The sequence below is a fragment of the Sparus aurata genome, chromosome 14, assembly GCF_900880675.1.
Source record: "Sparus aurata chromosome 14, fSpaAur1.1, whole genome shotgun sequence".
NCBI lineage: Eukaryota > Metazoa > Chordata > Actinopteri > Spariformes > Sparidae > Sparus > Sparus aurata.
The window spans coordinates 19,986,300-20,011,825 of NC_044200.1; the positions used below are offsets into that span (position 1 = coordinate 19,986,300).

At 42.1% G+C, this 25,526-nt stretch overlaps 1 protein-coding gene and 1 long non-coding RNA gene across 6 annotated transcripts in view; one reads left to right on the top strand and one right to left on the bottom strand.

Annotated features, from left to right (window-relative positions):
* The window catches only part of LOC115595882 (uncharacterized), a 48,297-nt gene extending 26,357 nt beyond the window's left edge, over positions 1-21,940 (bottom strand). Inside the window, exon 1 of the long non-coding RNA XR_003986821.1 lies at positions 21,836-21,940. This is a non-coding gene — a long non-coding RNA (uncharacterized LOC115595882). The remainder of the gene's footprint in view (positions 1-21,835) is intronic.
* syt10 (synaptotagmin X) lies at positions 10,774-24,990 on the top strand. Of its 5 annotated transcripts, XM_030440719.1 has the most exons (8): positions 11,007-11,208; positions 11,723-12,116; positions 15,862-16,423; positions 18,341-18,461; positions 18,768-18,939; positions 19,133-19,262; positions 20,544-20,553; positions 21,843-24,990. In XM_030440719.1, the coding sequence occupies exons 1-8, from the start codon at positions 11,007-11,009 to the stop codon at positions 21,851-21,853; spliced, it is 1,602 nt and encodes a 533-aa protein (XP_030296579.1). In that variant the 3' UTR covers positions 21,854-24,990. The 5 variants fall into 5 exon arrangements, with proteins under 5 accessions (XP_030296578.1, XP_030296577.1, XP_030296579.1 ...); XM_030440718.1 differs by lacking the exon at positions 20,544-20,553 and having other exon boundaries at positions 10,774-11,193; XM_030440717.1 differs by lacking the exon at positions 20,544-20,553 and having other exon boundaries at positions 10,775-11,208.
* The last annotated feature ends 536 nt before the right edge of the window (positions 24,991-25,526 follow it).

Sequence of the window (25,526 nt, forward strand, 5' to 3'; positions counted from 1 at the left end):
TTGGGCTCGAAAATCTGTGTGAATAACGTTATCGCAGCCAACAAAGACCGCAGTCACACCAGTGGATGTTTTCTGAAGAGACCCGCGGACACTTCCAGCTGTTTTTGTGGCGTCAAAACTCTCCATCTGTGATCATGGCAACCAAAACTTGGCACCGCTAAGCCAAAGCATTATGCTTTTCTCACCCTAACCAATCGGTGTTTGTGCCTCGAACCGAAGCAGAGCGGAAACACGGCGCCGCTGTGACAAGAAAGAAATAGAAAAATTCAACCCAGGCTGCAACACAAAGACAACTGAACTTAACATGCGGTTTTGCAGAAACACACTGAGCTCACATCGACTGAGTCAGTAGATAATGACTTTTATTTCATTGTGTTTGCTGAGGAACGTGATCAATCGGGAACATGATGGGAAACTGGTTCTCAGCAGGATGCAGGAGGCAGGTGCAGCACCTTCCCTCTGTCCTCTTATTTAAAAATAGATGCAATCAGTGCTGCGCGTATGTTTAATACAAAGTCAGGCCACCTGTCAGAATGCCACATTTTTCTATAAGATTCACTGTTTGCTTTCCACGCTGAGAGACTTAAATGCGATGGCGGCGAGAAGAGAAAACCCATCAGAGCCAAATCTTTTAATAACAGAACAGGAGCAACATATGTTGTTGTCACACGAGAGAAACAGTCTGTTCTTAGTTTCTCTGAACTCTCAGAGGTAGATATAGCTTCTTTGCTCCCCTACATGTGTCTGAGATACGCGTCTGAAAGCAGGACTTGTACTTGTAAGTGAAGTATTGTCACAGCGTGGCACTTTTAATTAAGTAAAAGGAGCTGAACGCTTCCTCCACCGCCGCTCCGCACCTCCCCAAAGTGCTTGTGTGAAACGTCCCTTTTTCCAGGACCTTTCCTTGTCCAGTAATGAGCGTAATTGGAGCCATGCATCTGGCTGGCCCTGGTGGTCCGGGCTCCACTGTAATGTGAATTAATTGTGACTGTAGTGAGCAGCCTCTGGTTAAGATAATGACTTCACCTGAGGGGTCCTGAGTGGCAGCGAGGCAGAGGTAATTGTTCCGAACATCCCAGTGAGGCGCTCTCAGCGTGATCAGTCACCGCTTACCCGAAGTGTGTCCGCGGCGAGATTGTGTGTGTGCGCACCGGTGTGAAACAGAGACGAAGAGACGGAGGGGTTGACTTATTATTTCATACTGAGGATTATTATAGAATCAACCCTGGTGCAGATTATTTACGGCGAACAATGCAATCGAACAGCTGTTAAGCTGCAACAGAGTTAGCGAAGAAGCTAATTTTTCAAGTTTTTGGGGCATTGTGGAAGTCGTGTATGTGCCGTAATCATTCGGCTAGCAGTTGCGATGACTTATTCAGTAGTTCAGGTAAGAGGATGTGTTTAGCTTACGAGCTACAGTGAAGATTTGCGCTAATAGAGGATGTAAATCATTTTTCTCCGGACGAGCTGCTAATAAACGCAAAATTATGAAATAAAATCGGACTAAATCTCGTCGCGTCCGAAGAAGACAGCTGACAAAAAGTTGCCACAGAAGACAAAAGATGATGAAGCACGTTTCATCATGTCGAAGCTGCACATTTACATGCTAGAAATGTCTTGCGATGACAAGAGAAAAAGGAGTTTGACTTTGATTCCGAGTGGCACAAAGTGGGAGGACGAAATACGAGAGCCTCCATACAGACCTGCTGTGACGAACGACCGTTGGGATCAATGTGCAAGGCGACGCTGAGTGACTGCAATCTGTGCGACTGCCATCACTTATTTAAAAACATAATGTGAAAATAGGCACAGCGTATATATTTTTCCATACAGGCATGTGGAGCTGATTGGACTGCTGCAGAGGGAGCGCGGCGATGAAAGATGCCTGGCCGCTGTGGATGCGAGTGCAGACCTGGCAGTTAACCTTTAAATGGCCTAATTAAACCGCAGAGCCATTAGGAAATCTGTGATTAAATCAGACCTGCTCCACGAGGGGAATGAAGGATGTATTTCTAACAGGTTAACCGCCAAGAAAGACGCTTTTCTTGAACAGGATGCCGCTTAAATGTGTTCCGACCTCTTTTTGCAGCATTAATCGGTGGAATTTGGGCGTCGATCACGTTGACCTTCACCGTGTCAAACGCTTAAAAGGCGTCTCAGTCGTTACGTTTTATTACATCGGGCCACGACACACCACAAATGTTTGGTTGACGTGGCTGTAATCGCTGCTTTCATATCAACAAAGTCTCAAATGTGACCCATCCAACAACTTCTCTGACTTATCTTGCTGTCTATACTACTGCACTAGCATAGGACCACTGACCGGGCTGCTGGTAATGTGAACGGGCTGAGCTGTAAAGAGCATTTAATGAAGTTAAGTCACTAGTAATGGCAATATCCCAGACTCCCTTACAAGATGTGTGATTTTAAGAGTTGTTGCATCATGAGGAGAAACTTTACAAACTTTGTGAAACAGCTACGGCATTAAAACAGTACATTAACATGATTCTTGCCTTGTAAAGTGTTTTTATTGTGGCATCGCTGTAAAAGCCAGATTTTAATGCGTGTTGCAGGTCCTCTACACCAAATTTAATAAAGAATATAACCTGTTGACGGTAAACATGACATTTTACACATTCAGTAAAGTTCTTGGGAGAACAGAGTGGGAAAAACTCACCAGACTCCTTTAAAAAAACACTACATTTTGAGACTTGGGCATTAGCAGAAACTGTGTAATGTTGGAGAAACACTGCATACAACAAATTCTAAACTATCTAGGCCTTCTTGTTAATTCGGCAAACATTAAACGTGAATATTCTTCATTCCTGGTCACTCGGGACACATTTAATGCCTAATTGACTAACTCTCCCTCTCTGACAACACACCCGTTCAGCTTTTATCCTGTTTGTTTGTCTCCGCCCTCACATTAGTTCTGGTTAGTTATTTGAGATATCGCTACAAAACTCAGATTATAACTCAAACCCTGGCTACCACCAATTAATAACGTTCCTGGAGCTTTCTCACCACCATTTTTATTCATCTGATCTCTTGGAGCTACTCGTGGATCCTTTATTCACGCACTGCATCGTGTCAACATCAGACAACTCAAAAATGAAACAAATGTAATGTTGACACTGGCGTCTTTGAGTGCACTTTCAATTTTCAGTGCGAGGCCGCTAAAAAAAAACGAGTGTCTCTCTTCCTCATGAGAGGTAAAAAACTATACATTTTCATCTCCTGCTCCTGCTTTTCAAACTGCTCATTTAAAAAGAAAAAGATATTGAAAGTGGAGACACTACTCTCTGGAGTGTGTAAACATCACAAATTAATCTCTGTCATGTTGCAGAGGCTTTTAAATCTGCACTCCCAGCCCCTCAGTGGCTTCAAGTGTTGTGAGAATAATTAACACAAAATAGTCTTTTTAGGAGGCTGCCACGCGGGTCAGCCGGGGTGTCATTAAACTGTTAAGTGACAAATGGATCCAGCCTCACACATCCCGCCTGGAGAGACAAACCGAGTCTTTGTGATTCTCTTTTCTACAACCAGCGCGCTTGACATTCACACGGAGGACCAGCTCTCTTCTCCAAGCTGTGCTGATGCATCCAGTTTTCCGATGATGATCTCGTCGTCTCCAAAATACTCAATTACCGCAGTAATGTCTGTGTTGTGCTGGCTGTGTTTTGTTTGAGGCAGCGGCGCAGCGTGCTGGAAGCCACCCATGTTCCCGCTCATGAATGTTAATGATTTAATCATTTCTCACTGGCAGCCTCTCTTAATGTCAGCCAATGTAACACATCATGTCCTTAAAGCGTGTCTGTCGCCACCAGGCTCCTCAGCCGCCTGCTCGCACTGAAGTATCACGACAACACAACACGGACGACGGTGAAACACATTTCTTTTTGAATTTGGAGTTAGTTTGTCGACTCCCCAAAAAAACCTGCTGTTGTTAAAAACGCTGGAAGTCAAACATTGTTTCTTCTTATATTTTCTCTGCTTGATAACTTTGAAGAACTCTGCTCCTTGTAATCTTCTGGTGGAAGTACAAGAAGCCGAACATTTTGTACTCCTCCGTCAGAGATATGAACTGTTTGACGCTGCCATCTTGGTGGCCTCTCCGCTGGCATTTACCGTGACATTTGACACTCCGACAGAGGTAAACACAAGTAAAGTTTCGAAAAAGAGATATAACCTTTTCTTCAGCAGCTCGGCTCACAAAGTGTCTCCGCTTGCAGCCTCATGCTGTGAAAATGTGTTAAAGACTCGGTCTGTGTTCTGTTTCGTTTAGCCTTGGGCTGGATTTTGTGAGTGGAAGCACAATTCTCAAAGCTTAACAATCTCCCATTAAATGCTAATTCATGTGTTTAGTATTCCTCGCTTCTTACAGCAATACCCTTGTTAAATCTAGTGAATCTGCTGTCTAGTCAGTTATTTGGATCGCCACCAGGAAAGTGTGGAAATTGTGGTTATTTTCCAAAACAAAGAGCAAAGTTGGAAATGTTTTAATCTTCTTCTTGATTACCGGGAAGCAATTTCTATACCATGAGCTTTACAGGCATAAAAACATAAACAATACTGCCAAAGGTTAAATAAGACAGAAGGTTACCGACCATATTACATTGGCACTACGTATAAGTATAGTGTGTATAAGTAGTGATTCACGTTAAACGCAACATGTCATTTGTAGGCACTTGCTGATGCAGCTGACGCTCTCAGACAAAGACTTGTGCAGTCTGGTTGATCTGGGATAAACGATGGAGGATATATTGATGAAGTGTCTGTCTAAATGCATCAATACAGGAACAAATCACCATTCTGAGAGGGAACTAAAACAGATTTGTCTCGGTTTCAGCTACCTAGTTTGTTACAAAAATGAGTCTGTGTGGTGATCCAAGAACTGATAGCAGTGTCCATATTATATACTGATGGTTTTAAATATCTGTGTTAGTAAGTATTTGCTGATTGCGACTGAGGATAATAAGATTGTTATAGGAATAATACAGGCGGCAGTGTGTCTCTATGATCATTTTACTCCTTAACGACTAACTCCGAACTCCTCAAAAAAGTTCAGAATGAGACTCAAAAATCTACTTTTCTTACAAAAAGGCCCTTCAAGGTGAGTTTTGTTAACAAAGCAGGAGTCCAAAAAAACGAAATGCAGGCAATGAAAAAGCTGACGACACAACCAGACTGAAGAAAAGAAAAAAAAAACTAAGAATACTAAGCAAACCACAAAATCACTGGAAACAAAACCTGGATCACACAAAGGACACGTGACGGGGGAAGAGACAAATCAACCGAGAGTGAAAGGAAAAGCACAAACAAGTGAAACACAGGTGAGCACAGAAACCACCAGGGAAAAAGACAAAGACAGGATCTAAAAAAGTAAAACGTGACACACACGGCGAGTCTTCATTTGAAGACATCAGCTGGACATTTACCACGATTTTCTGACTTTTAACAGACAGAAATGATCCATTAGTCTAGAAAACAAACAGCAGAGCAATGGATAATAATAACAACTCCTGAGTTAGAGCTTTTTTTTAATTCATCCTTTATATAAGAGGGTTTTTGCTCCCAGTGTGTTCTTGTAGGTCCTAAAACAAGAATAAACCCACTTTTTTTTTCCTCCCAGCAGTTCTATTATAATTCATATTATACCATTCTTGTTTGGAGGGCACTGCAAAGCAGACATAACTGTAATTTCAATCAGTCCTGCAAACTCACGTCGCTAAACGGCACATTAGGTGTTCTAAATGTCCTGTTTCTTTCTTTGTGTTTGGGACTAAACAACAACAGGGCAGTTCAGACGGTGTGGGCAGTGATTACTTTTGTGTTAACACGCTGGCATTAACATAATCACAAACTAACCTTTAATCATCTGGCGTTCCCACCGTTCAGCTCTCCCAATTAGTAACCTATAACTGCCATTTAGAAGGCATTTTCAAGTGGAGTTGATATTCGAGCACCACTTCTGTGTCCCAGCAGGCTCGGCCGCGGCACAAAATGCTGTTTACGTTTCTTCACAATGCCAGTCTGGAGATACGCAGAAGGACGCCTCTCAATTTATATACTGTTATGTACCAGACACTTTTATTCACGTCTCTCAAAATCGGAATATTTTGGAGTTGGAAATAAGCCACCATGGGAGGTAAAGCATTCTGTGGACAAAGAGATGCACCAGTTGTGTTGAATACAAACAAGTGCGACAAAAGGTCGTCATTATACGGATAGTGGAGTTATCCACGACTGCAGAATGCCACAGCAGGCAAGCAGATGTTTCAATTACTGTGTCCTAAAGCCCATCGTCCTGTTAAACGATTATAATCCACGCAGTCCAGACTGCCAAACTGCTGGCTGCACGAGGTTCATATCAATTGCATTATGTTAAATTGACTCTGCAATTCAGTACAGCAGTCGATTATGTGGCCCTTCTGTTGGTTAGTGTCCAATTCTGGAGGTCTGCCAAACCGTTTTTTTATGGTTTTGGCTTCATGAGTTAAAACAGCGTTGGGCACAAGGCTGAAAACTGTGACACATCCCTCTCATAGAAGAGTGGGAACATTTTTTTCTTTTTTTTTTAATGTTAATGTTAATCAGTAATCAACAAGCTAGAAAGGAAAGGAGTGCAGACTTTGATGGTGTTTCTACACAGCTGGGTAGTTAGTGGACGACACTGGCAGCTTTATGAGGATGTATTGCTCACTGTGAGGGACTAAACTGTTGAATTGATAAAAGGGAAATGGACCTTCTAACCCTGTCTGGTCCTGGGCACCAGCGAGCCATCAGCATCCATGCCGTTAATAGATTAGTCTATCAACAAACAGTTTTGGCGAAAGATTCCAGCCAAACATTCGATGCCTCTAGTTTCTGCATTATCATTTCCTCTGTTTTACATCGTTGTAAGCTAGACATCTTTGTTTTTAGGCTCTTGGTCACACAAAAACAAGCTTTTTCTGCAAAATGTTAATGACTTGGTTGCCGCCCTAATTCAACGCAAACGCCAGGCATTAAGTGTATGGTGAATATCGGAAATATGCAGAGAAAATAGGGTTGTGAGGACAGAGCTCCTGCAGAGGAGGCAACACTGCAGGAGCTCTGTGTTAACGTTGTGACGGTGACAGAAGATCCTTGAACTCACTGTGTGTTTACTGCAGTGGCTGTGGTTGTGAATAGAGTGTATTTGATAGAAGTGTTCACAGAGACATTCACTCTAAAAATGAACCATTTTGCTCTGTTGGTGGCGCAAGCGATACTGTTCTTTATCTGGGGCTGATTAGACATTTTACTTCTCCCTCACTATATGTTATATATGTGGTCCTACTAAGAAGAAGCCAAAATGAATACAATCAGCAATATTTAGCCCATTTATCATGTGTTTAAAGTTACAACAGGCCTTACTATATCAACAAAGGAGGTTATGTTTTTGCCTGTATCCATTGGTTGGTTTGTTAGTTTGTTGGTTGGTTTGTTAGTTGGTTGGATGGTTTGTTAGTTTGTTGGTTTGTTTGATAGTTGGTTGGATGGTTTGTTAGTTCGTTGGTTGGTTTGATAGTTGGTTGGATGGTTTTTTAGTTGGTTGGTTGGTTTGATAGTTTGTTGGTTGGTTTGATAGTTGGTTGGATGGTTTGTTAGTTCGTTGGTTGGTTTGATAGTTGGTTGGATGTTTTTTTAGTTGGTTGGTTGGTTTGATAGTTTGTTGGTTGGTTTGATAGTTGGTTGGATGGTTTGTTAGTTTGTTGGTTGGTTTGATAGTTGGTTGGATGGTTTGTTAGTTGGTTGGTTGGTTTGATAGTTGGTTGGTTGGTTTGATAGTTTGTTGGTTGGTTTGATAGTTGGTTGGATGGTTTGTTAGTTCGTTGGTTGGTTTGATAGTTGGTTGGATGGTTTTTTAGTTGGTTGGTTGGTTTGATAGTTTGTTGGTTGGTTTGATAGTTGGTTGGATGGTTTGTTAGTTCGTTGGTTGGTTTGATAGTTGGTTGGATGGCTTTTTAGTTGGTTGGTTGGTTTGATAGTTGGTTGGTTGGTTTGATAGTTGGTTGGTTGGTTTGTTAGTTGGTTGGTTGGTTTGATAGTTGGTTGGATGGTTTGTTAGTTTGTTGGTTGGTTTGATAGTTGGTTGGATGGCTTTTTAGTTGGTTGGTTGGTTTGATAGTTGGTTGGTTGGTTTGTTAGTTGGTTGGTTGGTTTGATAGTTGGTTGGTTGGTTTGTTAGTTGGTTGGTTGGTTTAACAGCTGGTTGGATGGTTTGTTAGTTGGTTGGTTGGTTTGTTAGTAGGTTGGTTGGTTTGATAGCTGGTTGGATGGTTTGTTAGTTGGTTACTAAACAGATATCTACTAAACTTAGATGGAGGATGGGTCTTAGCCCAGAATTGACCCCATTATCCTATCCAGATAAAGGGACAGGTCCCGGAATTGTTTTCATTCTTGTTTCCATAAAGTACAAGTAATCTAAATTTTTATGACAGTCCTGCAGCGGCTGTCGCCGGTGAGTTAATTTGCAAACAGCAGAGTTTGTGATTTGTCAAGCATGTGTCCCTGTGGTTATATGATGCAAGATTAAAAGAAAATTAAAAAGAAATGGCCTTACTTATAAAACTGTGAAGTATGAAGAGAACAAGCTGTGAGTAATCACACAGTGTCTCAAAGGGCAATAATAATTGCTTGAAAAACATTAATTAAATTGATTTTAAGAGCGATGAATTATGACTCTCCTTTTCAGACGGAATAATTAGTCGTTCAGATATGTTACAGTGGTCTCCGCCGTGTAATTACACCACCTTTGCAACCTGCTGATAAGACTTTGTAAAATAATTCACATTTAGTGTTTGGGTGGTAGCTCACCTGTAGGCTCATAGCAAAAACAGTCGTCGTGTCAAGTGAGGGTGGAGCTCCCCTATAAACTCAGTTCATTTGAATAATATCACTATTCCTACAATCCGTCCTTTGAGTCGAAGCGAATAAACTCAACAAGTCAGTATGCGGGGAAAGTCAGCTGTGATTGTGCTATTGTGGTTCATAGTAAAGTACAACAGACGGCTGTAATCAAGTAACAGACACATATTTTCATAACTGACTGACTTTTCTCCAAGCACTCTCCTTTACTGTCCGGTCTCTGTATGCGTGTACAGTGGTGCGGTGGCACAGAGCTCGGGGAGCAGACGGAGCGCTGCTGTCGGCGAGGCAGCCCCGGCTCGGAGCAGCACAGCTGGGGCTAATGCTCGTTAGCTCCGTACTACTACCACACTCCATGCGCATATAGAGACTGGTAGCGGTGCGGTGGCACAGAGCTCGGGGAGCAGACCAGAGCGCTGCTGTCGGCGCTGCAGCCCGGAGCAACAGGCTGTTCTACTGTTGTGCTAACTGTGGCTAATGCTCCGTGCTCGGCGCCCCGGTACTACTACCACACTCCATAGCATATAGAGACCGGAGCTCGGGAGCTCTGGGACAGAACCAGATACACAGAGACTTGGGCACATCAGGAGAGAGCTTGAAGAAAAGTCCGCGAGGTAGTTGGACTCTGTGTTGCCCAGGGATGGCCGGCGTACAACGCTATTGTGGCTGGACCGTCCAGCACCGCCTTCCCGCAGGCTGCTGCTATTAACTTCTAAAATGATATGCAAACCACGCTCTACTTGCCCCTCCCCTCAGGCCCCGCCCTCTCGACGCCAAAACAGTGACAGAAAGTTGAAACTGAAAATCAGTGACACTGAAAAAAAACTGACATTGTAAAAAAATCTGTCACTGAAAAAAAAGTGACATGAAGAAAAAATCTGAAGATTGTCATTGAAAAATACAAAAAAAATCCCAATAAAATAAAATTATAAGATTTTTGGATTTGAATTATTTGAATTATTTTCTTTTTTCAATGCCAATACTTGTTTCAATGCCAATACAACTGTTTTCAATACAAATGTTTCAATGACAATGTTTCTTTTTTCAGTACTGGTTTTGTTTTCAATGTCAATTTTTTTTTTGGATGCCAAATTTTAAAGTCACCGTTCTGGCTCCATAGTTGGGCTTCATGTCCATCTCCTGCAATAAGTAAGTCGGGTAAATTGGAACTGATGATCTGATTTGAAAAGACGTTAATTACACCTTATTAAATCTGAAATCATCACTGCATCATCACCAGAGCTTGTGCCATCCACTTGAGACAGGGTGCATGGCATGCTAACGCTTTTAGCTTAGCAGAATGCCAAAAATAGTTGCTATGTCTTTTCAAATCTATTTTGAACTTTGATTAATCATTTTATATATATTTTCTGTTGTTTTGTTACATTTTACACAGGTCCCCAACCACTTCAGTTGTTTAGAAGAATGCTGCATCGCTGTTTTGCTGCGAAGCTCCAGCAATTTTTTGCGAGACTATGAAACTTCACCTGACCTTTTCATAGATTAGATAAGTGAATTATCCTTTTTGGGCTGGACTGTTCCTTAAAGTGCACGTACTAACTGTGAAGGTACAAGTACAGTAATAATTAGCCAATGAGTGTATGTAAAAATCGAAGAAAAATATATTATTTCTAAAGCAATAACAGCTGTAATCATGTGGCTCTAGTATGAGTTCAGGAATTCAGGAAGACAATACATGTTGTATTGTAAAGGTTGTAAAGGTTTCCAGATTAAAAAAAAATTAACTCAGCGCAATTCTCCCTCTTGTATCATTTTCTGCACTCCTCGGGGTCACAGGGGACAAAGACTGGCTGGGGGATGGGAGGACTGGAGCATGTGCTGGAGGAAAGGCGGGGACAAACTACTCATTACTAGAAAAAGTAATCCCGTTACTGCCACCAACTGTCAGGACCATCTAGCAAACTGGTGCGCACTGCTATTGGACGCGTCGAGGGCTGGGCTCCAGCACCCCGCCGCCCCGCCGCCTGTTATTCCACCGCAGCGAGCGCGCACGGCCAGTCGTTCCTCGGTGCGCACTGGATATGGATCAGGACGCAGCGCGCCTCCCTGCTGCTGTCTCCCGCCGCTGTGGCGCATAGAACAGAGGCGTCCAGATGAACCGCCGCCCTCCTGGCTCCTCCGGCGTGCAATGGCTTAACAGGAGAGACATGAGTGTCCGGACGGAGGACAGCATCACCTTGTGCCAAAGGGCTCTCCAGATCGTTACGGAACTTTGTCTCACGGGGCACGTTGACCGGGAGAAATGCTCGGATATATTCCCGCTGGAGAGCAACATACCAGGTAAAGGACACGCAGGTAAATGGAACAAAGTCATTATTTTTTTTTTTTATTACTCAAATTCATGGATTTGAATGAATCCCGTGAAAGGAAATGCATGTAGTTGGAGAAACCAAACATCAGCTCTCACTTGTTCAAACTTATTTAATCGCGTTGAACTGTTGTGGAAGTGTTTCTCTACCTGTTAACGCATCTCGCTGCAGCAGAGCAGACTGATGAAATAGCAACAGGTGGGAAATAGACTGAGCTGAAGTGATTATCCTGCATCTCTCTCGTCTGTTTTTTTCCCCCATTCTGCACGTTGAAAAGCTGCATTCATAGGAATTCGAGGCATTTAAATATTGATTAGAGGGAAATGTCAGGAGCTTTTATGACTTTACATTGTCCTGCTTTTATCAAACAGGTGCCCCTTCTTTCTTACAGCTTGCTTTCTCTCCCTTTTTCTCCTTCTCCTTTGCATGTTTGTCTGTCACATTTCGTCCCTCGCTTGCTTCTTTATGTGTCCCTGTCCTCCTCTATGGGTGACATGTAGACATCTCTATTAGTCTCCTTGCTGTGGTCGTGGGTTTCTGTGGCCTCGCCCTGTTGGTAGTCTCTCTCTTTGTCTTTTGGAAGCTGTGCTGGCCCATTTGGAGGAGCAAGGCTCTGCCAACCCATGTCGAAAATGGCCTCCACGTGGGATTCCCCGACATGCCTCCTGCTGCAGCGCCGCCGGTCACCGAGTGCAAAGTGGCTGAGGTGGAGAAGAAGCACCCGCTGGAGGTGAAGGTGAACGGGCGGAGCACTGTGAAGCTCCTGGAGGCGGCCATGAAGATCAGCCAGACGTCTCCGGACATCCCCGCCGAGGTGCAGACCGCCCTGAGGGAGAAGCTCAGCCAGCAGGCGAAGATCCAGAGGCAGACCACCGAGCCGACCTCCTCCTCCAGGTACCTCACATGAACCCACTGCACTCACAACCCCTCCCTCCTCCGAAGACAAAATAGTGATGACAAGCTTTTTTTTCCCCACACATGCTTACAAATGAGGGCACAATGGCAGCATGTCTGAACCCACAAGCCTACAGGTCCTGATAGTTCGTGACAGAGCAACCACTGCCCTTGAGGTGGTCTGGCACGTGTCAGGGACTGGCTGGCGACCTTGAAACGCTGTTGCACATGTTGCATTGTGCCTTTCCTGACCAGAAAAAAGCCCCCCCTCCCCACACACCTCCTGTAGGATCATCGGTACGTCTCCACGCTTCAGTTCAAACCCTGTAATCGCTTGTACGTGTGATTCAAGCTGCTATGGTAACGGCGGGAAGCAACCCCAGTAATTAAACAACCAGCTCTTGCTCCTCTTTGTTTCCCAGCACTGTGTTTTAACTACGCTGTCCATAATTAGCAGTGCTGTGGGGTGGAAGCTGTCATGGTGGAAGGTTGGGACTGTGGTGGGACGCACCAGGCAGCTGCGCTCACTTTCTCACAGGGAGGGTTATTGACAGTTGCATTGGTTTGTCGCTAGGCTCGTTAATTAAATTACACGGAGACTGAGGTATTCATAAATTATACACCCACCGGAGAGGCAGAAAGGCCAGGTTAAAGATTGCAACGCCTACTGTCTCGCTCCTTCCACCTACTCTGCTAACAGTGATCCTGATGTGGATAGATTTTTTCTTTTTTGAATGACAAAACGTCAATAACACCTGCAGCGTGCAATTAACTCCCAACTCAAGACCAAATACTGCTTCAGGGCAAGTGTTAGTGGCTTAAAGGAGCGATTTGTAAGATATGACCAGAATTTTAGTCTGAAATGTTAAAAGAAATGTCGTCTCTGTATTGTGTTGCAGAGATGTGTGCTGAAGTAAGTGAGCTAACCAGTTTGCCCAAGCCTGTGCTGTCACATGATCCCCGACAAAAGGGTAATAAATGAACAAAATATGCATTAAGATATCAGGATTTTAAACTTCTATTTTCCGTAGTAAACAGAAAAAAATAACAGTTTCGCTCTTTCAACAAACTAAGACGAGCTGCCTCGTTAACACATTGTAAAACACATAAAAACAGTCTTGATTTGTCATTCCGCATCACCTCAGGTTGGGTTGATAAAATCCTCAATTTCGCTGAGCAAGATGTGAAAATATATTTCCCCCAGCTGCTGAAGTCTGACTCTGTCACTCCTCTCTCGCCTGCTGGGCCTTGTCATCCCCGAGGTCACAGTCGTGGTCAGAGACGCTGTAAATCGCCTCCATACTGTATCCTGTCATTTATCTGACCTCAGTTGGTCTCGGTTGCTGTGTTCAGTCCCGGTTCAGTGTCCGTTGTGTGATATGCTGCCACCTATGTTTTCTACAAAATTATACCTTTTACAGCTTTGTTGCTTATTTCCCAGCTTAAAGCAAAATTATGTGACTTTTTTTAAAACCTTAGAATATCATCAAAATCATCTTGATGGTACAGTGTCGAGTAATGAGTTTTGAATTTAGCACCTACATTATGTGTTTGGGCTGCAACTAATGATTATGCTGGGAAACAAAAAAATGAAAAATAATAAAGTTATTATTATCTGTTTATTGTTTGTTCTGCAAAATGACAGAAAGTGACATCTTCAATCTGCTTTTGTGGCAGTCCAAAACCCCCCCAAATATTTAGTTTACTATGATATATTACAAGGAAACCCATTGTGGATAACTATTTAATCATTTTTTATCAACTTGTGTCATCTTTAATTTATGGACAGCAAAGAAATGTTGGCCCTCCTTGACAGTAAACAGTCAGGACATGATATTAATCACGACTGGTGATTCTTCACCAATTATTTTGAGGGCAAGATTTAGTCTCTTATCTGTCTAAATGAGTATAATATAAGTATAATGAGCTCTTAATCTTATCATTGAGTCATTTTTCATTTTTAAACATTGTGATCAGGTATCCACAGAAGCCCGAAGGCAAGTGAGGATTATTTTTTAATTCTGAGTCCGGTCTAAATTGTTTCCTGTACTTGGTTTATGACTTGAGAACTGGTCGATAAATGTTATTATTTTATCTGTGAAACCTATTAGAAAGAAAGCTTTGGCAAGAGAAAAAAAATGCAGTTGATTAGCAAAAACACAGGAGAAAAAGCAATTTAGATCAAATGTAGAAAATTGATCACTGAACAATCAATTTCTCCCTCAGGTTCTCCGTAGGAAAACAACAAAAAAACAAAACTTTCTGAATTTCAGTGAACTCGCCTTACCTCCAACTTCTCTGTTCAACTTCATGAGGACATTATTGATCAGAGAAAGTAATAAAATCATGGTTATGTCTCTGGTGTTAGTGGTGGATTTAGTGTAATCCCTGAAGGATTAAGTGTATGTTGTGGTTTAAAGAGTCTTAAAAGTGAATAATACAACTTCACACAGGGTGCAAAGACAAATAGTTAATATCTTCTGTGATTTGTGGTCTGTCCCTGCTCCCAGACAACGCGCAGCCTTCTGCGTGTTACAACACTTGAGTGTAGCATTTATTAATTTTCAGCTGTGCATCCTGTGCCATATCATCTGTGCCACAGCTGTCAGATCGCTGTGATTGTCTGGCTGTCAGAAAGAAGGGCTTGTTGCTAGGTGACAAGATTGGGGAGTCAAACACCGCAGGCTTTTTTTCTTTTTCTCATTTTTTTTTTCTTTCTTTCCCGCAAGATGTCAACTTCACAGAAATTTGCAGCGTTCAGGTGATTTCTCCGGCATTCAGCAGCTCGAATGTGAACGCTGGAGATGGTTTGTCATTTTCTCAAATCACAGTCGGTGGTGACAAAGTGGAGGAAATTGTTCAGTTTTTACCCCCCCATGCACCTTTTGATTTGACTGTCTGATACTACTTGAGGGTAAAATCAGCAAAACAGCTGTATTTTGAATTTTCCTCAGGTTGTCTACTAAACCTCTTAATTTGAGGCACACTAGGCACCTTTACCTGCCTCACAAGGACAAGATGTGTATCATATGATTAGCCAGGTTAATGTAAGAAGTTCCAGCCACTGGTTTCCCAACCTGGGCGTCTTGACTCCCCACTAGGGGTCAGCAAAGCTTCTTGGGGGATGGTGAGGCCTTCTTGATGTTTAGGGTGGATGAAAACTTTATGAAAAAGAATTCACAGGAAATAATCTGCAAAAAATGTATCCCGATGACTCGTTTCACGCAGACTTACCATAGTTACTGACTTGACTATTTGTGTTAATTGCACAGTTTATATGTTGTTCTGTGCTGCTATTGTTATGCTTGGAGTATAATCTGAAATATCCCTTAAAATACGTCACTTAAACAGGGGTCGTCAGTTCACTCAACAATAGAAAGGGCTCAGGTTGAACAGAGGTTGGGAACCACTGGCCGAAATGCATCAAGCACACTGAAAGACATCCCTCAGAGTCATTACTGTTGAGCCTTGAAGCCACCTGAGGCCTCTGACATACCAGTTGGTTGTTCAGTGACTATTTCTGCTCCTAATCTCGATTTTGTGCTTCTATACCTGAAGACTTTGAGCTATCCCAACAGACCGTAATATGTCAAAACATGTTCCATAAGCGCCACGTTATTATGCATCATCCTTCGTAGATGTACCTCTCTCCTGACAAACCATTAGCGCCCATCATAACAGAGCCACTCATGCATAACTCTGACACTCGAGACATTTACCCGATGCCCTTTACCCTTTTCAACAGGCACAATTCATTCCGGCGCCACCTGCCTCGTCAGATGAATGTCACCAGCGTCGACTTCACCATGGACACGGTGCCGCTGCGACAGTCGTCGACGGCGAGCATCGGAAGAATAAAACCCGAACTCTACAAGCAGAAATCTGTGGACTCAGAGGACGAGGCCAAAGGGCCCGTGGAGACCTGCGGAAAGCTCAGCTTCTCGCTGCGGTACGACTACGAGGAGCAGGCGCTGGTGGTGAGAATCCTCAAGGCCTTGGACCTGCCCGCCAAAGACTTCACGGGCACCTCTGACCCGTACGTGAAGATCTACCTGCTGCCGGAGAGGAAGAAGAAGTTCCAGACGCGCGTCCACCGCAAGAACCTGAACCCCATGTTTGACGAGACCTTCTGTTTCCCCGTGGTGTACGACGAGCTGTGCAACCGCAAGCTGCACTTCAGCGTATACGACTTCGACCGCTTCACCAGCCACGATATGATTGGCGAGGTGGTGGTGGACAACCTCTTTGAACTCTCTGACCTCTCCAGAGAGGCAGTCGTGTGGAAGGATATTCACGCGGCGACTACGGTGAGTTTCCGTTCGCACATACACGCCGTCCACGTCCTCACACGGATGCCACGTAAGCGCCAGAACGAGAAAAGACGCGTTTTCTAGAAAGATTTTTGCACTGATTCACTCCTGAGAGCCTGGATTCATCAATGACGTTCCACAAAAGCGGCAGCAGCTCGCAAACACTGCATAATTCCTCGGGAAATGCACTTCGCCAGCCAAACGCCCACGCACGTTTTCCACAAACTGCTCGGTATTCTTCACTAATTATAGCAACAGAATGCAATTATCTGAACACAATATGATACATGAACCGAGCTGTGATATGTTTAAACTTCATAAAGTATTTATACGAGCAGCGTGTACAGTAATCAGTAACCAGCGGATCGTGTGTCCTCACATGAACTCGCTCTAAAGAAAGATGTGGTCATTTAGCCCACAATGCATTTCACTCCCACACGAACGGTTATCATGGTTTACTCACGAGCTTTATTTATGAACATTGTCTTCATTCAACACTGAGCCATTGTTTTCAGGCTCATGTATGCAGTAACCCTCCGTGGGCTTTACAGAAAGCAACAGAAAGAGCTGCACGTTCAGTTTTACATGCAGAATGACTTGGAGGTGATTCTGTATGTCTCTGAAGGTGTGAAAAGAGAAACATCCAAGGTGCCTCTCTGGCAAAAAGGTTGAATAGCCAATAATAGATTTCAAACATTCGTTGTCAGTGTCTTTGAAGAGTTTCAGCACGAAATAGTCGTCTACAAAAGGCTCTTTAACCTTTTTACCAGAAGAGTGCCGATGATGTTTACCGTTTTTTGCACTTTTCGACTGCACGGCTGCGTTTAAGTGTCAGAGCGAGGTAGTAATACAGGACGAGGCCACAGTCTGGTGCGCCTTTAATACTGTTCTGTAACAGTACATACAAGATGAAGAGGGCTAACACGGGCTCACAAGATAGAGGTTAGGCCTGTGACATATTTAAGATGGATGCTATAACAGCTCCCCCGAGACTGGAGCCTGAACGTCTCAATAGCTCCCTTGTGGCTGGCTGCAGTAGAGGCTGTAAACCGCTCACTCCTTATTTGTTAAAAGCAAGTGGAGACTCATCATCCATCTTCATGTGCTGTATGTCACGGCGGATATGAATTTTTCCACCCATCTCGGGGCTAATCCGGCTATTGTATATTGTAAAATATATATTATACTTATTGCAGATCCGCTGCCAAAACTTTTTAGAGGATTTGACATCGTTACGATCGGGAGTCGTGAACGCTTCCGTCACTTTTAAAACACACATCATTTCGTCTTTAACTGTGATGCTCTGTTATCTGAATCTACTTAATGCTGATGTGAATTGAGATGTAAATTAAACAATAAGCAACATTTTCCTTTTCAAGTTTAAAAATCTAATTCCGAGGATTGTGCAGCCATGAGACATACAGAACGGCACGTACAAAATTAGCCACGACAGACTGCTGCTAATCCACAATATAGAGAATGTAAACTACATTGACATGGTTGATGGATAATATTTGTATTCATCCTTCGTGCTGAAGGATTTAAAAGTACTGTTAAATGTGGTCTACTGTACTATGAAGATATTTACCTCGGGTAACTCCTCTGCCAACACCTCAGTTACTTTGTGGATGTATATCTCTTGGGTGTTTCATTCTTAAAGTGTGTGTGAGAACGAGCATTTTCGAATGTTTGTGGGCAGAAGTAGCAATTTCCACTCCACTGCCATTTCCAGCATCACTGAAGTATCACAACAGCCAGCCGCGCCATGCCAATACGTCGTTAAGCACCACTTAACAAAATCCAATCTCCTTAATTTCCTCACCTGTGTGTTTCTTTGCCGTGGCATTTTGCTGCACACGAGGCGGTGAAAGCATTTAAGAACGGACACGACGTCTCCCCTTTTTTCACCTCCAGGAGAGCGTCGACCTGGGAGAGATCATGTACTCGTTGTGCTACCTCCCCACAGCGGGGAGAATGACCCTGACAGTCATCAAATGCAGAAACCTCAAAGCCATGGACATCACAGGCTCCTCAGGTAACCCGACAGCAAATAAGATGTGCCTCACATCAAAAGCACAAGCTGAGCCATAAATCAAACTTAGCTGAAACGAGGCGGCGGGAGGCCACTTAGAATGGAAATGGGGACCGAGAGAAGCCAGGGGGGGACAAATTATTGAAGTCAAAAAAGGACATTTTTCGCATTTCATAAAACTTCTGCACACCTGTTAATGGCGGCCCTTCCTTTAGCGTTAGTTTCAATTAAGAACATCCAATAAAACTGTAATTTTCTACCTACAGACATCCAGACATGTTATTAAATGACAGCTGTCGTGTCTCCCAGACCCTTATGTGAAGGTTTACCTGATATGTGATGGACGGAGGTTAAAGAAGCGAAAAACAACCACCAAGAAAAGCACACTCAACCCGTCGTACAACGAGGCCATCATCTTCGACATTCCCCCGGAGAACGTGGAACAAGTCAGTCTGTCCATCATGGTGATGGATTACGATCGGTGAGTGAAGCAGTCAGTAAGAACTGAACATGCATACGTGCTGAACTACAGCACAAGTCCTAAATCTTTCAGAAGGTCTGTAATTGAAATAATCATTTACTTGCTCAGTTTAGTCTTGACTTTTATGTTTCCTCGTGGACTGCTTCATTGTGTGCATCTAAATGTGTGTTAACGCGTGTTTCACGACCAACAGGGTGGGACACAATGAGGTGATCGGCGTGTGTCACACCGGGCCGGACGCTGAGGGTCTTGGACGAGATCACTGGAACGAAATGCTGGCTTACCCACGGAAGCCCATCACACACTGGCACGCCCTGGGAGAGGTACAGTCTCATGTTTACAGAGCTTTGCAGAAGCTACTGAATGTCACATTGACCCCAGCCTTGTTCCATTGAGGCTTTTCATTAATTTCCTTTATGTGTATAACATTATTATTTTTTTACCTTTGGATTTGTTTTTATAAAACCATAATCCGGCAGTGTAGCTGTATTTGTTATGAATCTCAGACAACACTTGAGAATGAAATCTGATGAAAAACTGCAAAAATACTGAGGTTGAAAGTCACAGCTTATGTTTTTTTATATATATATATTTTAAAATATTTCATCAGCGGTTGTTTTTCTCTTGACTTACTTTTACTGAACAAAACAAGTTTGTGATACATGAAGACATACAAATCCAGATGAAAATGGGTTTAGTCCCATCTAGTCTTAAAAAAAATCCGAGGTACTTTCCTGTGAAAATTACCAAAAAAACAAAAAGAAAATTGCTTAAATGGAAATTTTGAGATTTTGGCTGTTTTGCCAAGAATCATCTGAGAATATAGATATTAGTTTAATTCCTTTAGGTTCAATACAGAGATTGCAGATGAGCTTTGAAGGGGAAACAGGCAGCTTGGGTTTCTCAAATGTAAATGTAATTTACTTGAAGTCAAAAAGAGATACAGTGAAGTGGGCTAATACGTAGCAGAACAAGGTGCCTAAACTCAGCATCTCAGATGTCATGTCTTCATAGAGAAGTTGCCAGCTTTGCCAACGGACGCTTGGATTCTTTGGTATAGTTGGCTAGTTAAAGGGTAACTCCACCAGTTTTACACATTAAAGTGTGTTCACAGGTCTTGGGGAGTACACCTGCATGTGAAAAAAGTATAATAAAGCCTTTTGTGGCTCCAGAGAAAGCTGTGTTTAATCTGATAAATTGCCTCCAGTGATGTTACTCAGTAGCTAAATTGCATTGTGGGTAATATAGGCAGCATTCCACTAGTATTGCAGACACATTATGGACATTATTTGAAAGCAAACGATCAAAGCAGAACCAGAAATATTGCATTTTTCTTCCTTCAAAATCTGACGCCTATATTACCCACAATGCAATTCAGCCACTGAGTGACATCACTGGAGAGTACACGCAGCTTCCTCTGGAGCCACAAAAGGAATTTAAGCTCCCCAACACCTGTGAGCACACTTTTAAAACTGTGTAAAACTGGCGAAGTTACCCTTTAATAACGTAACATGTGTAAATACTGAGAGGCGCAATGCAATTTCATATTTTACATGTTATCAATGTTTCTTCCTCTTTTCCTCTACTCTTCATCTGACGAATAGGAAAAAACAGGTGATTACTCATTTTTTAGTGGTAAAACTACTTCATGTGCTTTGTTTACAACTGTCATCATAGGCAAAATGTGTCCCCTCTAGCTCCGGTCAAAACATTGTGCTGTAATAAGGAGAGGGAACTTGGATTATATATTTCTTCTTGGGGAAAATTGGTGCTTCAAATGTAGCATTCAATTGTAGCGCCGTAAGAAACATGCTCGAAAACATCACAATCACACAGCAGGTTCAGAAAATCCGACAGCTATCACGGGGCAATTTACAGACTGACATCTGCTCACAAGCACAAAAGGGTTTTGTGTTTGGGTTGAAATGGAAGCTATGTGTCTTCATGAGAGTGTCTGAAACACATGGAGCATGCATAAACAGAAGAGGATCCTGTCGCTAACAATGTTTTGGTAGTTTTTGTGAGTGTGTGAAGGTGTACGCAGCTTTATCCTTCCTTTATCTCCCCCCCCCCCCATCTGTGCAACATGCTGGAATTCATCGTAACTGCCTTGAATCCAAGCTGACGACGCTCGAAGACGGAGCACTGACACCTAAAAGATAGATTTTGTTGGCAGTGTATTTAAAGGATTGAGTCATTATCTACTTTTCCTCACGCTGATGGAAAATTGGGTAACACATTTCTGAGGCTTCACAACAAAGCAGCATTGATGCATTCCCAGAAATTGAAATTGAAACTGGTTAAAAAAAAGACTGTTGACGTACAGTCGAGCTTGTGCACCGACGTCAGACGGGATGAGCGCTGAAAGCTCTGAGCTTAGAGGCTGAAGTGAAGATAAGATTCTGCCGGACGAGCTGTGAGGAGCCATGTTTGCTTTATTCTCCCCCATCTACTTCAGTTGTTTAGAAAAATGGTGTCTTGCCGTGAAGCTCCAGAAATGTTTTGTGGACTTGAAAACTTCACCCCACATTCCTTGAATTATGAATTTTCGGGTGAACCATTCCTTTAAGATTCGCACACAAAATGTAAGACCTCATCATGGCATACAAATCACACGCTGTTACAGAGTTAAACTTGTCTTTTATGCCTCTTAAACACAATAACCCAACTGACTCAACTCTCCTGTCAACTGAGGACAAATGATCACTCTAACAGTTTCATAAAAAATTTTATATTTCTTGCCACATCCCCTGTGTGATGATCCGGCTCTGCTGCACTAATGCAACTCTTTTGCCTATGATCACAGTACATCCTGAGGATTAGACTAATAACCTGCTCTGATACCACAAAAGGAACGGCAAAGCCTCTATAACGTGTTGTGTTTTGTGATATTTACCTTGCAGTGGCCGGGTAGAGCAGCAAGCTTTGAGAGTCAAGGCTCGTGTCCTTCACCCAAACCTCCACAGACACCTTGAGGCTCACAGGTAGAGTGACGACAGCACCTCTGTAAGAAACCAGACGTTTGTTAAGAGCTGCTGGGAAGTTGTGCTGAGTCTCTCGTGAGCATGTTGTATGAAAATTAAATTCATCCCTACTCGTTTCTGTCGTGTTTACGCAGGTTTTGTTCAAATTGCTTTCATTCACTCATCTTGAACTCTGATTTTTCAAGTGCTCTACAGAGCTGGCTATGCACAGCACTCACTGTCGCTCAATTCAAGGGTTTGTTTTTCATACATCTGCTTTGAAATTCTCAGAAAGGCTTCATTTACACAGACCATATGAATGGCAGGCCTCGCTGCAAGAAGTCCTCAGTGATTCACTTGAAGCTGTATCAATCTCAATACGTTGAGCAACATTTTTTATGGCCCAAGAGCTCTTTAGTGAGTTAGCATTTTACTTTAAAAGGCACAAAGCTAAAGGGCTGCACTGCTCATTGCCATGAAAACATTTGCTCGATAACAACAGTCATTGGCTGAAGAATGCAGGTAATTTAGCGACAACAAGGGCTGGGTGAGTCGCTCTTGAAATACATCAGTCGCAACTGTCAACGGTGTGTAAAACCGGCCATTAACCAGCCATTGTTACCTACAAGAGGCGTCAACGGGACTCTTAGATGTAGCAGATACATGTAGCAAGCATAAGTACAGTGAGATCAAATCACATGTGTTTGAAATAACTTTAAATTTGTTTCTAAAACACCTGACAAACACAGCAGATGAAATTCAGAACATAAAAACGGGGATTTGGACACATATGCGCCCAGAAATGAATGAAGTCCGACTGGGCGTTTTCATTGGTCGCACTGGTACGCCTGATATTTTTATTCAGTTTTACACAAAATCTCTAGAAAACATTTTTTTGACTGAAATTTCTTGTTGTGTGTGCTGTCATTTAAATGTAGAGGTGAGGAATTTATCTGCACCTTTATTCCTGTTGACAAGCGTCAGTTGAGAAAAAAATTAAATGTGGTTTTGGGCGCATGTCTATGAAAAAGTTAGGCGCACCCTTGCAACCAGTGTAAGAAGCTAGTCGGGAGCCAGGAATCACAAATTGAACTTGAAGTTTAATGTATTAATGCCTTTATTCCTTCTATAACTTCTATAACACTGCAAATATCCCTCATGAATTATATGTTTGTGGATATTTTGGCTCCAAATTCTGCTTTACAAATTGGCTGTAAAAACATAATGATTTTTTTTTTTTATAAAGAGATGTCAATATCTTGATTATATAAGAAAAAACTATCCAAAAAATAGCTGAGTAACCATTAGTAGGCAAAACAGCAGGCTTGTCAAGCTTTGCTCTCCTCGAAGTTAAGCTGCAAACGTTAGCATTTACAGCTAACTAGCTTCGTGCCCACAGTAGCAATCTAACCCAGGCTTAATTTCAGGAGCGTTTTATAGCTTCTTAAATGTGAGTTTACAGGTTAAATAAAGAAATCTCTGTTCACAATTAGCAAATCGACTGTGATGTGCCATGTGCAAAAAGCTCAGAGAACAGAAAGCTTAACGGGCTTAGCAACAAAAACAAAATAGGACGAAGTTAAGCAGCTGCTCAATTGGTAAGAAGATGGAAATCAAATCTCAATTTATCCAAACTTATCGTATGTTTTGTCACCACTTACAAATTCAGGGAATTATAATCAATTATTACAAAAGTTACGCATTCACTCAAACATTTATAAATGTTATGTATATTTTTTTACGTTAAGCCATATGAAATTAAATTCAATGCATCTAAGACAGAACATTGACTCAGCTTCTACTTACACGTGAGTAATAAGAAACTAATAATAAAAAAATCAACATAGCAAATAGAGAAAAGGCTATGTACTGTTAACTTACTTGCACATGCATAATGATGCTTTTCCCCCCCTGCGCTGCCCTTAAAGATCCAGTGTGTAGGATTTAGTACCATCTAGTTGAAATTGATGACCAACTGAATACCCCTCACCTCCGCCTTCCCTCCAAACATGGATGTTTTAATGAGAATCTGGACACAGCGTTGGAGCCGGGGTCACGTCCATACTTTGAAAGGTGTTAAGTGAAATGAAGCCGAAAATGACCCAGACGACCGTCAGGGTTGTTACCTTAAAAAAAAGTACATCCACCATTTTCCAGACGCTTCTTTCACAACGCAAGCTTATCGGTCCTTTAGGGCCCGTGTGCATAATGTGATGTTGTAATTAAACAGTCAGGCCACTATTTAAAATTAGCTTAAAAGTTTGTCACACTTGGGTAGGCTGGCTTTTAAAAAGGTGAGTAACCCATAATTATCTTTCTTGAGCCCCTGTTGAGTTTTGTCCATTCTGGGCTACAGTAGAAACATGGCAGACAACGTGGAAGAGGACCAGCTCACTCTGTAGATAGAAAAAGCAAATTCTAAGGTAACAAAAGCACAACAATCCTTTGTTTCCGGTGAATATACACTGATAAAACAATAATTACAACATTTACGTTCTGCCAATAGAGCCCCTACATCCTACACACTGGACCTTTAATATATAAAAAATATATATATTTTTACTTGTAGCATGCCTCTCACCACTTTAAAAACACACCTATCAAGGGAAAATGTATGAAATGAATAGAGTATTCCAAATTTTAAACATGGTGTTTACATTTGTATATACAGTATACTTGTCAATTGTATATATGGAAAATTGGAATTAAGAAGTTGCCGTGAATTTATGAAAAATAGAGACATCACAATGTATTTCTATTGTTTGGTGATTATTTGAACAGCTCAGACTTGTGATGGAGTGAAATTTATACACGTTCTGTAATAGTTGTGAACAATTAGTCCGACTGGACACCCAGTGAAGCCAACTCTATCTTATCAAGTTATTCCATGTTTAGGAGTTTAGAGCTTTGAGCTGTAATTGTTTGCATATTGGTTGAATCTATATTGAGCAAAAACAACTGCGATTGCTGTCATGATGTGTACAGTTTGTGATAACTTTTGTAACAATTTAAAGTAAACATTTGGAATATGATTTATTGTATCTGTTTCATATGTATTTTAACAAAATAAATAAAAAATGAAGAGTCACATCGTGTCTCTTTCTGTCTGGGAAAGGAGGAATTAATATGTTCATCAAATTGTTTTTGAAACAGCATTTGTTCCATCAGCTTTTCTAACCTGTCTAGACGATTTACTTCATCAACTGAAACATGTGCAATGGGTTTTCTTTCCAAAAGTTAAATGGATATTAACTTCTGTACTAGACAGTAAAAACGGAACATTTCATTTTTAAAAAGATTAATTGGGATTATGTTGTTCACCAGCAAAAACTGACATCGGTTTTACGTACAACAAGCCCCCTTGTTTGGCACAGCAAGGCATTTGTAACTTTCCTTGATCCAAAGGTTTCTTGATCTAAACGCAAAATGTGTAGGCATAGACAAGATTTTGGTATTGGATGTGATCTAGTTTCCATTCACAGTCTGAATTGTATTGACTGATCACATTTAATAAGGCTTTGGTTGTATGCAGGTAAACCTGATCTTCTCTTCCAACAACTGGCTCTGCAGGTGATACAGTTGATTGTGAGCTGTAGTTTCCCCAGTAAACACACTGACACCTTT

Bases quoted from the DNA above. Each gene is read 5' to 3' on its own strand.
- syt10 (XM_030440717.1), top strand. From the start codon at position 11,007: ATGAACCGCCGCCCTCCTGGCTCCTCCGGCGTGCAATGGCTTAACAGG. The intron at 16,424-18,340 runs GTGAGTTTCCGT...TTTCACCTCCAG, and splicing joins ATATTCACGCGGCGACTACG to GAGAGCGTCGACCTGGGAGA. The intron at 18,940-19,132 runs GTGAGTGAAGCA...CACGACCAACAG, and splicing joins ATGGTGATGGATTACGATCG to GGTGGGACACAATGAGGTGA.